This window comes from Ambystoma mexicanum, chromosome 11, assembly GCF_040938575.1.
Source record: "Ambystoma mexicanum isolate Mex_15411 chromosome 11, UKY_AmexF1_1, whole genome shotgun sequence".
NCBI classification, from domain to species: Eukaryota; Metazoa; Chordata; class Amphibia; order Caudata; family Ambystomatidae; genus Ambystoma; species Ambystoma mexicanum.
The window spans coordinates 101,527,908-101,540,466 of record NC_090934.1 but is presented as its reverse complement, the minus strand read 5'-3'; the positions used below and the strand labels follow the sequence as shown (position 1 = coordinate 101,540,466).

The window sequence follows — 12,559 nt, the reverse complement described above, 5'->3', positions numbered from 1 at the left end:
TCCGGAAAGAGAGGAGGGATGTTTCTGCTCTGAGGTTGGTGGGCAGAGCGTTCCAGAGCTTTGGTGCCAGGTAGGGGAAGCCTATACCTCCTGCTTTGGATCTATTAGTGCGTGGTATGGTGAGACGGTTGCTGTATGTAGTTCTGGTTGGTCTTGTGGACTGGGATCTAGATGGGGTGTCGGATAGGTAAGATGGTGCTGTATGGTTGATGCGTCGTGGTGAGGATTTTGAAAGTAATCCTGGAGAGTCCGAAACTTGAGGCAACTGTTTGTGTTTTGTGCTTGGCACTATGTCCCCTGCCACCTCATGACTCGGACTGTGTAAAGGCTTGCCCGATTTACCTCCAAAGGCCACAGAGGATGATGACTGAAGGGGGGAAGCCCTGAATTTTGAGGCTTTTACCTTGTCCTTTGCAGGTGGCTCACAAGTCTGTTTAAGTCTCCTTAGCCTCGATTCCTCCACTGGAACCCAGCACACTCCATGTGCTGGGTTCCAGTGCAGTTAAGATCAGCAACCAAAGGCGATCGATTTTCCAAGGCAAATCATGAATGCTGCAATTGACTGACTGAGCCTTGCAAGACAGGGCGACCTCTTTCCTTTGCCCATTCCATCTTCTTGGCTGTCAACCTGCCCCGGCCACAAACCTTTGAAACATGTCTTGCACCAGGCATCGCTAGAGGGTCCTGGGGGGGGCTACAGCACCTGATCTTTTGGTTGTAACTCCGGATAGGAGCTCAGGGGCCACAACCAAAAGGCTAGCTAGCCTCGAGCCCCGACAGTCCCGACAGCGTACCCCCGGATCTTTTACAAACCTTGCAACACCCCTGCCTTGCACCCACCTACCCTGTCCCCTGCCGTAGAAACAGTTCCACTATTTGTTAAGTACACTTCAACCTGTGAGAAAAATGGACCGGTCGGTAAGAACATGCAAGAAAGCAGGGCCTTCCCAGGGTGATAACGCCCTGCACACTGAACTACTGTTAGGGGACAGTCCGACGTGTCATAGTAGAAGGTCGCTCTGCAAGTGTAGGTAACCGCACAGTAGTAGCGTTGTCTTCCTCTTGGAGACGTGTCATTCAACAGGCAAAGTGTTACACATGTTGTGAAGTGATAGGAACACAAGAGATACATGTCCAATAATGGTTGCAATTCCTTACAGTGTATTGATTGTTTGATCAGATGTGTGTGCTCTGGATAAAAGCCTGCTTCATACAGTGTTTGCACTGCGCTTTTGCTGTTTACAACCTTCAGCTACTCCCCATTAATCATTAATGAATGAATTTACGTTGTTGCCATATGCAGCAAAGTTGTCCCAGTTGTAGGCAAGGGGACCCCCAAGAAACCATTTTTACATGGGCTCCTTCATATATTCAGCTGACTGGGGGAGGTTGAGTGAGTGAGGGGGCAACGGCCTAAAAGGAGGGATGCTGGAGGCCGACTTTAACCAACCAACCGAACCAGCAATAGGAGTGAATGTGACATGACCAGGGTCAACCAGCCAATCAGGTTGGAGCTGGGAATTCTTCTACTCTGACACTACACACTGCATGATAGCAGAATAGTCTAATCATTTCACATACAAATGATATAAATGAGTGAATGCATATGTAAGGAGCCAATTGCTTAGGCCTTTAAGCGCTAGAGTGATATTCTTCACGCTGCCAGACACAGCAGGGTGGGATAGTAAACCTTATATAACTTTCCGCCCTTTATGTGTATCTGGCAGGTGTTCTGAAAGGACTGGACAATGGCAGTGCAAAGGGCCTGGGAGGTGCTGCAGAAGAGCCTCCTCCTGCTCCTAGTGCTCGTCCAAGGTAAGAAGGTAAACCTCTGTCTGCGTATCAAGTCTGGCAAAGCGCCATGTTCCGCTCTTCAAGCTCACTTCTCATAGTCAGAGAGAGAGAGACGGAATCATTAGTAAGGGCCATGGATGGATGGATATTTGAGCGGTGTATGGACAGTTAAGTGAATGGAAGTGTTGATGGGTGAATGGATGGATGGATGAATGGATGATGGATATTTTGGCCTGGTACATGAACAGTTAAGTGAATGGACACATGGATGGATGGATGGATGGATGGATGGATGGATGGATGGATGGATGGATGGATGGATGGATGGATGGATGGATGGATGGATGGATGGATGGATGGATGGATGGATGGATGGATGGATGGATATATTGTGGACTAGTACATGGAGAGTTAAGTGAATGGAAGTGTGGATGGATGGATGAATGCATGTATGCATGGATGGATGATGGACATTTTGGGTTGGTACATGAACAGTTAAATGAATGGACACGTGGGTGGATGGATGGATGGATGGATGGATGGATGCATGCATGCATGGATGCATGGATGGATGCATGGATGGATGGCTATTTTGGGCTGGTACATGGAGAGTTTAGTGAATGGAAGTGTGGATGGATGAATGGATGGATGGATAAATGGATGATGGATATTTTGGGCTGGTACATGAACAGTTAAGTGAATGGACACATGGATGGATGGATGGATGGATGGATGGATGGATGGATGGATGGATGGGTGGGTGGGTGGGTGGGTGGTTGGATGGATGGATGGATGGATAGATATTTTCGGCTGGTACATGAACAGTTAAGTGAATGGAAATGTGAACGGATGGTTGGATGGATATGTAAACAAATGGGTATGATGATGAATAATGTTACGTGGGTGGATTGATAGATGGAACCCTTCATGGATTGGTGGATAAATGGATACATAGATTTTTAGGTGGGTCAGTGGTGATAGATAGATAGATAGATAGATAGATAGATAGATAGATAGATAGATAGATAGATAGATAGATAGATAGATAGATGAGTGGATGGATGGATGGATGGATGGATGGATGGATGGATGGATGGATGGATGGATGGATGGATGGATGGATGGATGGATGGATGGATGGATGGATGGATGGATGGATGGATAGATAGATGGATGAGTGGATGGATGGATGGATGGATGGATGGATGGATGGATGGATGGATGGATAGGTGGATGGGTGATGATACATGATAGATAAAGAGACACAAAGATGGGTAGTGATCGACAGCTGGATAAAAGAAGGATTGATCATCAGATAGGCTGCATCGCCAGGCACATTTTGGAGATGAACATACAAAATACACACACGTTTGAGGTGCTTGTGTTTGGGAGATGTACACACAGAAGCTCAATGTAGCAAAGACACATTCAAATTAAATGCATTAAGTATGTGTGATGCTAAAAATAAAATATTGAATCGTGTCTTGCTATAATTCCAGAATATGGGATTCAACCACAGCTTCCACACTCACCAATCCTCCCATCAATTCCTCCTCTTGAAAACCCAAGGACTGTCAAGGGGAAGGCTGGGAATTCATTGTGTGTATGTGCAGAACTCCAGAGCATCAGCCACTGGACTGCAGGTGCCCCCTCTACCCACAGGTGCTATGCCCCAGGGCACGCACTGCACCCACTACGGATCAGCCCTAACCCTTGGGTTGCATGTGGACTGGGTCAAAGGTCTTCCATGACCATTGCCTACATGATTTCCGTCCTTTCAAGATGGCGGTGACCTATCACGTGAGGGAATGGCGATGAAGAAAGAAAGGGAACCAGTCGACAGCTGAGATTTGTTGCCCAGGAAGGAGTTATCTTTGCTCCTGGTCCCTGGTTTCAGTGGCCACTGTCTGTGAGAATGTACAATTCCCCCCGAGTTTGTACAATCAGCAGAGTAGTTGGGACTATTCCGAGTGCTCCAGGAAGAATCAGTGGTTGGAGAAGGGGCGATGAGGGAGAGCCATGTAATCTATATGTCTCTGCGGCACTTGGGCTCATGACCAAGTGGTGGATGCAAGGTCAAGGAGACCAGGGACATCCGCTTGAGAACTATGTCAAGTATTTGGGTTGTTGGACGGAATTGGGCTGTTTCCTAGTGGGATACGTTGGGCTGCGCAGCTGCGCGTCACACACTGACTGTGTTGCAATCCTTCCACTTCTCGCTACACGGGTTTAAGATGGGATACAGACAGTGACTACTCAGAATACTATGAGAAAAAAAGTTGTGTCGTCCCAACCTGCGACCCACAGGAGAGTTTATGCTCGCCAGATCACTAAGGGGATAGCCCCTTTAATTCCCAAAACCCATCACCACCATTTGAGCAAATATGAACAATTCATTTGCTTTGTGATTCCATCATGGCTAATGACTAATGCATCTGGTAAAAAAATCAAATACTCCCCGCCCTCCCTCTTTCACTCCATTCCAGGATAACTGAAGAGGCATAGGTATTGAAGTGGTCATTGTACCCGTAATGTGGCAAAAATTGAGAAGAGTGAGTACAAGAGAGCAAATACCTCAATATCCGCGTGCTCTCTAGGTCCCACAAATGGTGTCTGCCATCTATTCCACTAAAAGGACACCGCATGCATTCTAGTGTGAAATGGCCTTTTTGAATTGGTTGGTCCGTTAAAGAGGGAAGAACGGGCGCGGTCCGGTGGAGGAGGAAAGATGGTAAGTGTTGGGTCAGGGGGGGGCGTGTTGAGGATGGGAAGCAAGCAGACAGGGGAGAAGAGTTGGTTGGGGGAGGGTGGTGAAGTGGCGGGTGTTCCAGGAGTGTCCCAAGGAGATGAGGCTAAGGGAGCAGTGGAGGAGAAGTTGGGGGGACAGCAACGAGTGCGGACACAGTGACTCCAGAACTCTCGTTCTGCTAATGTCTCGACACCATAGGAGTTGCAAAATCATTGTGATTCGAAAGAGTCACATAGCTCCCAGGCAGACACCCCACACAGTAAACCCCAAAACAGGGGGCAAGGGTGAGTGCAACCAGTCTTCTAAAATGCATAGTTATTATTCAGCAGCCCTTTTAAATGTTTTGGACTACAACCTCCATCATCCTTCACCACTGACTATGCTGGCCTAGAAAACTGGGAGTTGAAGTCCACATCATAAATAACCATAATCTGTTCTAGATGGACACAGTACCCGTTTTGCAGGAGTCTTCATTTCCATCAACGTTCACCTGCTTTCGCTTTTCCTTCTCCAGGTCTCCAGGCTTGTGGACGTGTAGCGATAGAGTCGCCGGTCGTCCACTTTGGATCCTCAGTTACAGCCACCTGCACAATTCACCCTAAGAACTGCAGCACCGTGGGGAAGAACGACCTCAGCATTCAGTGGACACTTGATGGCCATGACATTCCCACAACGCAAAGTGTCAGTGTCCAGATGACCCAATCCAACGTGACCATCAAGAGTTTTAACAGGCCTCGTGGGAACCTCTCATGCTATGCCACTGGGAACGGAACGCGTCAACTGTTGGACCGAGTGCAGATCGATGCCGGCTGTAAGTCGAACTCATCAAAGCATCCCAGGTGTCTTTACAGCCAATCCCTTCTGTCGACATCTTGGTGTATTTGAATAAGTAGTTGATTGTTCCATTAGGTTAATCAAACTATCTAAAAAGTTATTTCTCTTGATTTTTCATTCCTCTGAGGAACTGCCTTTTGAATCTCTGGAAAATCCCTGGGATAGTTCCAGGATCCTAGGAATCCGCCTAGCACACTTTTGCAGGTCAACAATTTGATAAATCGGTGTTACCCAAATTGACCTTTTACAATTGACCTTGTGCACAATTGACCTTTATATTAATTTAGTTATTTTATATATGTATTGGGTTGGTTTTGGATTATAAATAATATAAAGGGATTGGGTGGAGGGTTGCAAGGGGTTTTGGATTGGGTGGGGTGTTGCGGGGGATTTCCCCACCCGCATATATGTCCTAATTGACCTTTTAAATTAGGTCAATACTCCCGAGGTCAATTCTCCTGAGGTCAATTGTGAAAAGGTCAATTAGTATACATCCGATACATCTGTCTTGAAAGAAACCAACATTGACCCCCCAAGCCACATCAGTAATTTACATCATTGTCCCAATTGATCCACATGTATTACTCATCCCAATTTTCCTTTACTGGGACCCTTTATAACAATGCCTCTTAAGTGTCAGCTTTCCATATGCAAGAATCTGGGCCCTTACATGTCTTTACGCATAGTAATGGTAAATTAAGCAGTGCCTTAGTGCAGGGAGTGTTTCTTCACCAGAGCAAGCTTTGTCCCATGATGACCCTTTGGTTTCTCTCCCAATGCACAGCTAATTCAATATGTCAGTATCATACATCGCGAGCGACATTTGTATTATACACAATCGATGACCCATTTGCAAACTCTTGAGCTGTATTTGTATTTACTAGGCAATTAGGATGCCCTTTCTAACGGAAATGATGTACATGGGTATTTGGGTGAGGGTATGCCAGGTGGTGGTGGGGTAGATCTAGTAGGTCATCAATCGGGGACAGTGACTAAGGAACAGACATAAGTAAGATAAGCATTACATGGTGATGGCCTAGAGCCGGAGTCTACTCTAGAACCCTTACAGATTGATTCACATACATGTGCAACATTGACAAGAGAGGTAGGCAGGTGGGAGTGCAGACAAGGAGTAAGTGACGCTCCTTCACTGGCTAGCGCTTGGAGCGTGACTCGGGAATAGTTCCCCTGATAGGCTGACTTTGATGGCTAGCGGAAGACCGTTTCAGTGGACGGGGGCTCTAGAGAGAGGGGTGCACAAGTGGGAGGAGGCTATCGGAATTTCTGTGGCCATGAGGATTGTCCGTTAAACATCAAAATCCAGTCCCAGACACACCAAATGTGTGATAAGTACTGAACGAAGAGATGTGAGGCAATATGGCTGCTGCGGCTTCACCTAGGCTGAGGAGAGAAACCGAAAAAGGACAGGTGAGGTAGGTCAGCAGGGCCCTCCTTGGAACCCACATGTCCCTTAGAGAAGAAAGAGGAGAGGGCACTGGACGTAATGCCATGATTCCCCTCCCAACAGCTCAGCCGCCTTAGATCAAAAAAACCTGCACGACAAAAGAAGACACGCCAAAAAAAAAATAGTCTGCGAGGGGAACTTCACACCGGCGCTTGGATGCTCCTAAGAGAAAACGGGTACGTGTTCTAAATTGAAAAGGCTTAGAGTGTATCCAGAGGGAACAGGGGGTGGGCTCAGGGAAGAATCAAGATTCAATGTGGAAGACTGCCTCATTAAAGTGGTCTACAAAGTAAAGACACTTGGAACTGTCCTGGAAGCTTCATTGAATTCTGACGCACACGTCAATAATGTAGTACGAAATTCCCACTACCACTCAAAGGTTCTGCGCCAGATTAACCCGTTAGTCTCACGCAACAATTGCGAAACGCTGGTTAGAGCAATTATAATGCCCCGTCTGGACTACTGCAATGTGCCTACTCAGTGGCGCAAGTAGGGATAATATACAAAAGCTTCCAACCATCCAAAATGATGCGGTCAGGATAGTGTGCAACATTCCTAGAAAGGAACATATTTCCAAATTCCGGAAATAACTCAACTGGTTATTTACCAGTGGGAAAAAGAATACAATTTAAAACACTCTCTTTGACTCATAAATGCCTTTATGGAAATGCACCCCAGTACCTAAAAGACACAGTCACTCCACACAAACACAAAAGATCCTTAGTATCCAGCACAGCTCAACTGCTTTCTGTCCCTCGCATTAAAAGAACTAGAGTCCTGGGCAGATCTTTTCCTTTCCGAGGTGCGCAAACATGGAACGCGCGTCCTATAAACTACGCACCAAAGAAAAACCTCTGGTGTTCAGGAAACTCATGAAAACACCGTAGTTTGAAAAAATTATTCTTGTCCTTCAATGTTTTTTCCCGTCATGCCGAAAATGTCCATGGGCCTCATTACGACCCTGGCGGAGAGGGTATTACGCCAGCGTAATGCATGGCGTACCTCTCCGCCCTATTACGAGATTCCTTACCGCCATGGAGATATTTCCGCCTGCTTTTTGCAGGCGGAAAAATCCATGGCGGTAAGGGACCTTGTCGTTAATTACGCCACCGTAATCTACGGTGGCGTACTTAACGCCTTCCCCACTCCCATTATACCCTATGGGGCAAAAATGGGAATGGGGAAGGGCAAAATGGGGATTGGGGACTTACCGCCCCGCCAAGGTCAGAATGGGGCGGTAAGTCCGCCAACCCCCATGGCGGTATTGTCTCTTCTCCGCCAAGGTCCATGGTGCTAATTGCACCATGGACCTCCGCCTGGGTCGTAATGAGGCCCCATGTTTTTGTGTGCGCCCTGATGCCCGTAGGCTATGGCGCATTGTAAATAAATAAATAAACAAAATAAAAAATAGATGACAAGCAGCAATAGGTAGTCAAATGTTCATGGCAAAAAAGGGGTCCTGGTGTGAAATGAGCAACTTAAGTGGGGATCCAGGAGAAAGAATGAAGAGAGAATACACAGAGACCAGAGTCGAACTGTGAGGTGTGACCAGTGGTAGAATTGTACCGAAAAAAGTAGTGGAACTGTGGTCTGGGCAGGGTAGAGGGTAGGCGGAAGCACAGTGCAACACGTGACAAGTGTTTCAACCGGGGCATTCCAATAGTTTAACTAAGGCTCCTATTAAAACTTTACACTTGCACAGGGACAAGAATGGTCAAATCCTCTGTATAGAATGGTGAATATGGTTGTAAAAAGTAGAGGAATGGTAAGCATAAATAAATAAGAGGAGTGGAACACCGCTCCCGACCGTTCTCGCTCAGTTCGATCACTGGGTGTGACAGACTATAGGGCAACCGAAGCAAAACCAGAAGATGGGTATGTCCAAGGACACTAAATGGTGAGGGTCAGAGGCATAAGCAAGGTCAGACAAGAATAGGTCAACGTCACAACAGGTTCCATTTTCTAAACAATGGGAATAGGTGGGTGGTTGTCAGTCAATAGTTCGGTGGCAGTCCTTGCCGAGGTACCAAGAATTCACAGCAGGATTGCTTGAATCAAGCCTCCAAAAATCAGATGTAGCAGGCAGGCAATGGTCAGAAAAAGCTCTGTGGTCACTGAACAAGAAGACCAGTCAAGAGTAGGAATAAACAGGCACGCAAGACTGACCCAGAGACACCGCAGAGTCCTAAGTGGCACTGTTAACATTGGTTTCTCATCGGGAGCAGGCAAGGCATACCGACATCACTCGCGCTGCCCTCACATTCGCGCAATGTAGGCTGGGAGTTGTGGTCCAGAATCCTGCGCACTCCAGACATGATCGTTACCACAACTGCCAGATGCAGAGAAATGGCTGCACCTCAGGAGGACCAGAGACACAGGAGACTGAAAAGTGGCGGCGACAGTGGAATTGGAGAAATGGGTGGGGGAAGTAAAGGGAGATGGAATTAGCAAGTTAGTGGTCGGTCCTGACCATGGATAGATTTCAAGAGCAGGATTGAGGAACTTAAAGACAGTGCCATCCAACGTGATGTGGGTAACTAGAGGTGGGCACGATACAGATAGCTTGAAGACGGGGCTTGTAGTGAAGTTAACAACTTTGTTAAGGGCAGAGAAGGAGTAGAGGGGAAGATGAAGGGGTTGACTCGAGTAGTAGTCCAGTTTTCTCAGCATATGAGTGGAGATTAGAGTGTTAGCCAGATGGTGGAGGAAGTGGGATTCGTTCTTCCTTATGTTGAGAATTACAATCTTATCAGCGGTGCGAGTGGCCATAATGAACAATTTGAGTTTTAGCCCAAGGTCAAAGAAAACCCCAAGGGTGATGGAGGAAGGAGGACTGGAAGGAAAATATGCATGAGTGGGGTTAGTGTTGTGGTATGGAGAAAGGGGATGTCTACCTTGGAGAAGTTCAACATCAGGTAGCATAGAGCCATCCAGTGACTGATAGCCGTAAAGCAGACAGTGATGCCTTCTGTGTTAGCAGGGGAGAACATCTGGGTATCATCAGCAGGGAGGTGGCGCTGAAGGCCACAGCATTGCTCAGAGAGGAGATGCGGAGGGCGATGTGGATGATCAAGAACTGATCCCTGTGCAACACCTTCTGGAAGGGGTGTGATTTATGGGTACGACGTCCTTTCATCACCTGCATTTTCATCCCCTGGAATTATAACGTGCATATTACAACGAATATGCTCATCAAATGTTTTAGGGGTGGAGGGTGGGAAAGGGCAGGTAAGGTTTTGGGATGGTAGGTAATGGCCAAAAATAAGTGTGGGAGGGGGGCTTCCCCACCAAAAAAAAAAGAAAAACGATGAGCATTTTCAATGGAATGGCCACGGTAAAATGACAGGGGATGAAATCGCAGACGATGAAATTACATGGAACCGACTAATGATTGGGTCAGAGTTCCAAGAGATGGAGAAAGGGGCCCCCAATCAAGCAAGGTGTCCTTTAACCCAATAGAATAAAGGGTTTGTATGGAGAGGGTTGATCCATGGTCTCCAAGGCTGCAGCAAGGTCAAGTGGGATGAAGATGAAGGAGAAATGTGCATGGTGGGCAGGGATTAAAAAGTTGGAAAGTGGTGAGAGCAGTTTCTGTGGGGCGTTTGCCCGAGAACCCTGATTTGAAGGGCCAATACATTTGTCAACAACTCTCTTGTGGATTTTAGAGTGGAGGGGTGGTGGAGAAAGAGGTCTGTTAAAGGAAGGAGTGTAATGGTTCTGAAGAAGGAGGCTGACACACAGGTGGCCTGGTGATTGCTATAGACTTTTATTAGTCAAGAAAATAAAGAGAACCCCAATGGAAATCAGTGAAATAACTGAATTCTTCTTGCTCTTTCTCTGAACCCTTTTCCTTTTAGGATGGAATTAAAAGTCTGACTTGTGCATATCTTGTCTATACATTGTATTCTCACTAGATATAGTAACCTTCACGATTGTCATGTATAAAAGTGGTCAATCATAAGACTGCAGATAAACTAACCTCCCATTGCACTGATGCTGCATCCCAGAGGAACACCCAAGTCTATATTTTTAAAGAATGTTCACATTCACAATGCAAGCTGCATCTGAATGCCCTGTGGTAAGACCCGGATTCCCGAAGGATCTTTCAAGTGGAGGCCCAGGACTATACAGGTGCACCGTGCAGTGAACACTTTAACACCAGGTGCATGGCTCTCATGAACTTATTAATTGGTTTGAAGCACACACCTTGGGGTGCTGAGATAAGCCTACCGCCCATGTCACAACCCCAACAACATTTACACTGACCGGTTTATGCAAAGCATGAGCGCTTCGGTTCAGTGAAGGCCTATTCTATCAGGGCTGCGCACAGCTCGTGGAGAGATCTGGGCTTGCCCCTGAGCGACAAGGGGTCACAGGTGTATGTGAAGGGCCACATGGCAGGTGCCCTTGGAAGTGCATCTGTCACACTGGCGTGGACCTGTTTGTGATAACCTCACCCATGAGATGCAAATTAATTTGCATATCCAGGAATGCCTTTTTTTAGAACCTGGGCCACACAGTTTGCGAGATTTCGTTGCACCTGCGCGCTGCGTCGCGCCCCCGGTGCAACCAAGCATTTCAGAATCAGCTGATAAATCCTCTCATTGAAGAAGATTGAGGAAGTGCACAAGGGGCCCTCCCATTACAGACTTGGTGGTACCAGGGATGGCAGGATTTGAACATCTGGTTTGGCAGTGTGTATCTAATGCTTATCCTTTGAGGACTGCATGGCGCACCAAATGCTGAGTGCACCTGCCAGATACAAAATCATCTCAACCGCACTGCACAACCTTCACTTAAACAAGGAGTCAGCACACCCAATAAATAGTCAATTATATTTGTTTTACTGTTCCAGGTGGATCCACTTCTTAATTAACTGTCCATTTTATTTGTTTTACTGTTCCAGGTGGATCCATAGCTTAGTAAACTGTCAATTTTATTTGTTTTACTGTTCCATGTGGATCCATAGCTTAGTAAACTGTCAATTTTATTTGTTTTACTGTTCCAGTTGGATCCATATCTTAGTAAACGGTCAATTTTATTTGTGTCACTGTTATATTTATATTTGGTTATTTATAACGTGCTTAAGACCCAGAGGTTTCTCTGCGCGGACCCAGGGTTCAAACCTGTGTTGCTCCACGTCGCCTTGCTTCCAAGGCGAGCAGGTTGCCCTTACTATAACAAGAAAGTCCATACTGCTTTTAATAAACATCTCAATAGGTTCAGTTTCAATTGTTTCACTGAGCGTACCATTACGATATCACACATTTTAGGATTCTCTTAAAGCAATCGAAGCAGCCCCAAGTTTGTGAAAAAATTCTTTGAATGTTTATTTCACAAGAAACAGGTATGCATGAATATTTGGTGAAAAATAGAAAGCATAAGTAGTTTGTAAACAGTGAACGATATAATACAAAAACCAACTGAATATGATAACATGTGATTTCAAAATTAGTGAAAAACGAGCTGCAATAGAAAATTAATTATCAATTTCTTAGAACAAAAGTGAAATAGTGAAGGAAACTAGACACATAGACTACCAATCGTGGAGAGTGACCTAATTATGAGTCCACATACATGGTTTAGTGGCTTAGTGAGGGGCCACTATAGGGCTTATTTTCATAAACGAAGGGCAGAGTCTGAATTCGTTCTGTTTCCTGTATTTCGTTGACAGGTCTGCCTACGTGTAAGTGTCAAAAAATAATAATCCTGGAACT

The 12,559-nt window shown here is 46.2% G+C and overlaps 1 protein-coding gene across 2 annotated transcripts in view; it reads left to right on the top strand.

The window, feature by feature from the left end:
- CSF3R (colony stimulating factor 3 receptor) overlaps window positions 1-12,559 on the top strand; it is a 245,400-nt gene that overhangs the window by 56,819 nt on the left and 176,022 nt on the right. For both annotated transcript variants that reach the window (XM_069622636.1, XM_069622635.1), the window contains exons 2-3: window positions 1,728-1,815; window positions 5,058-5,354. In XM_069622636.1, coding sequence (XP_069478737.1) covers window positions 1,749-1,815; window positions 5,058-5,354 — 364 coding nt within the window. In that variant the 5' untranslated portion in view covers window positions 1,728-1,748. The remainder of the gene's footprint in view (window positions 1-1,727; window positions 1,816-5,057; window positions 5,355-12,559) is intronic.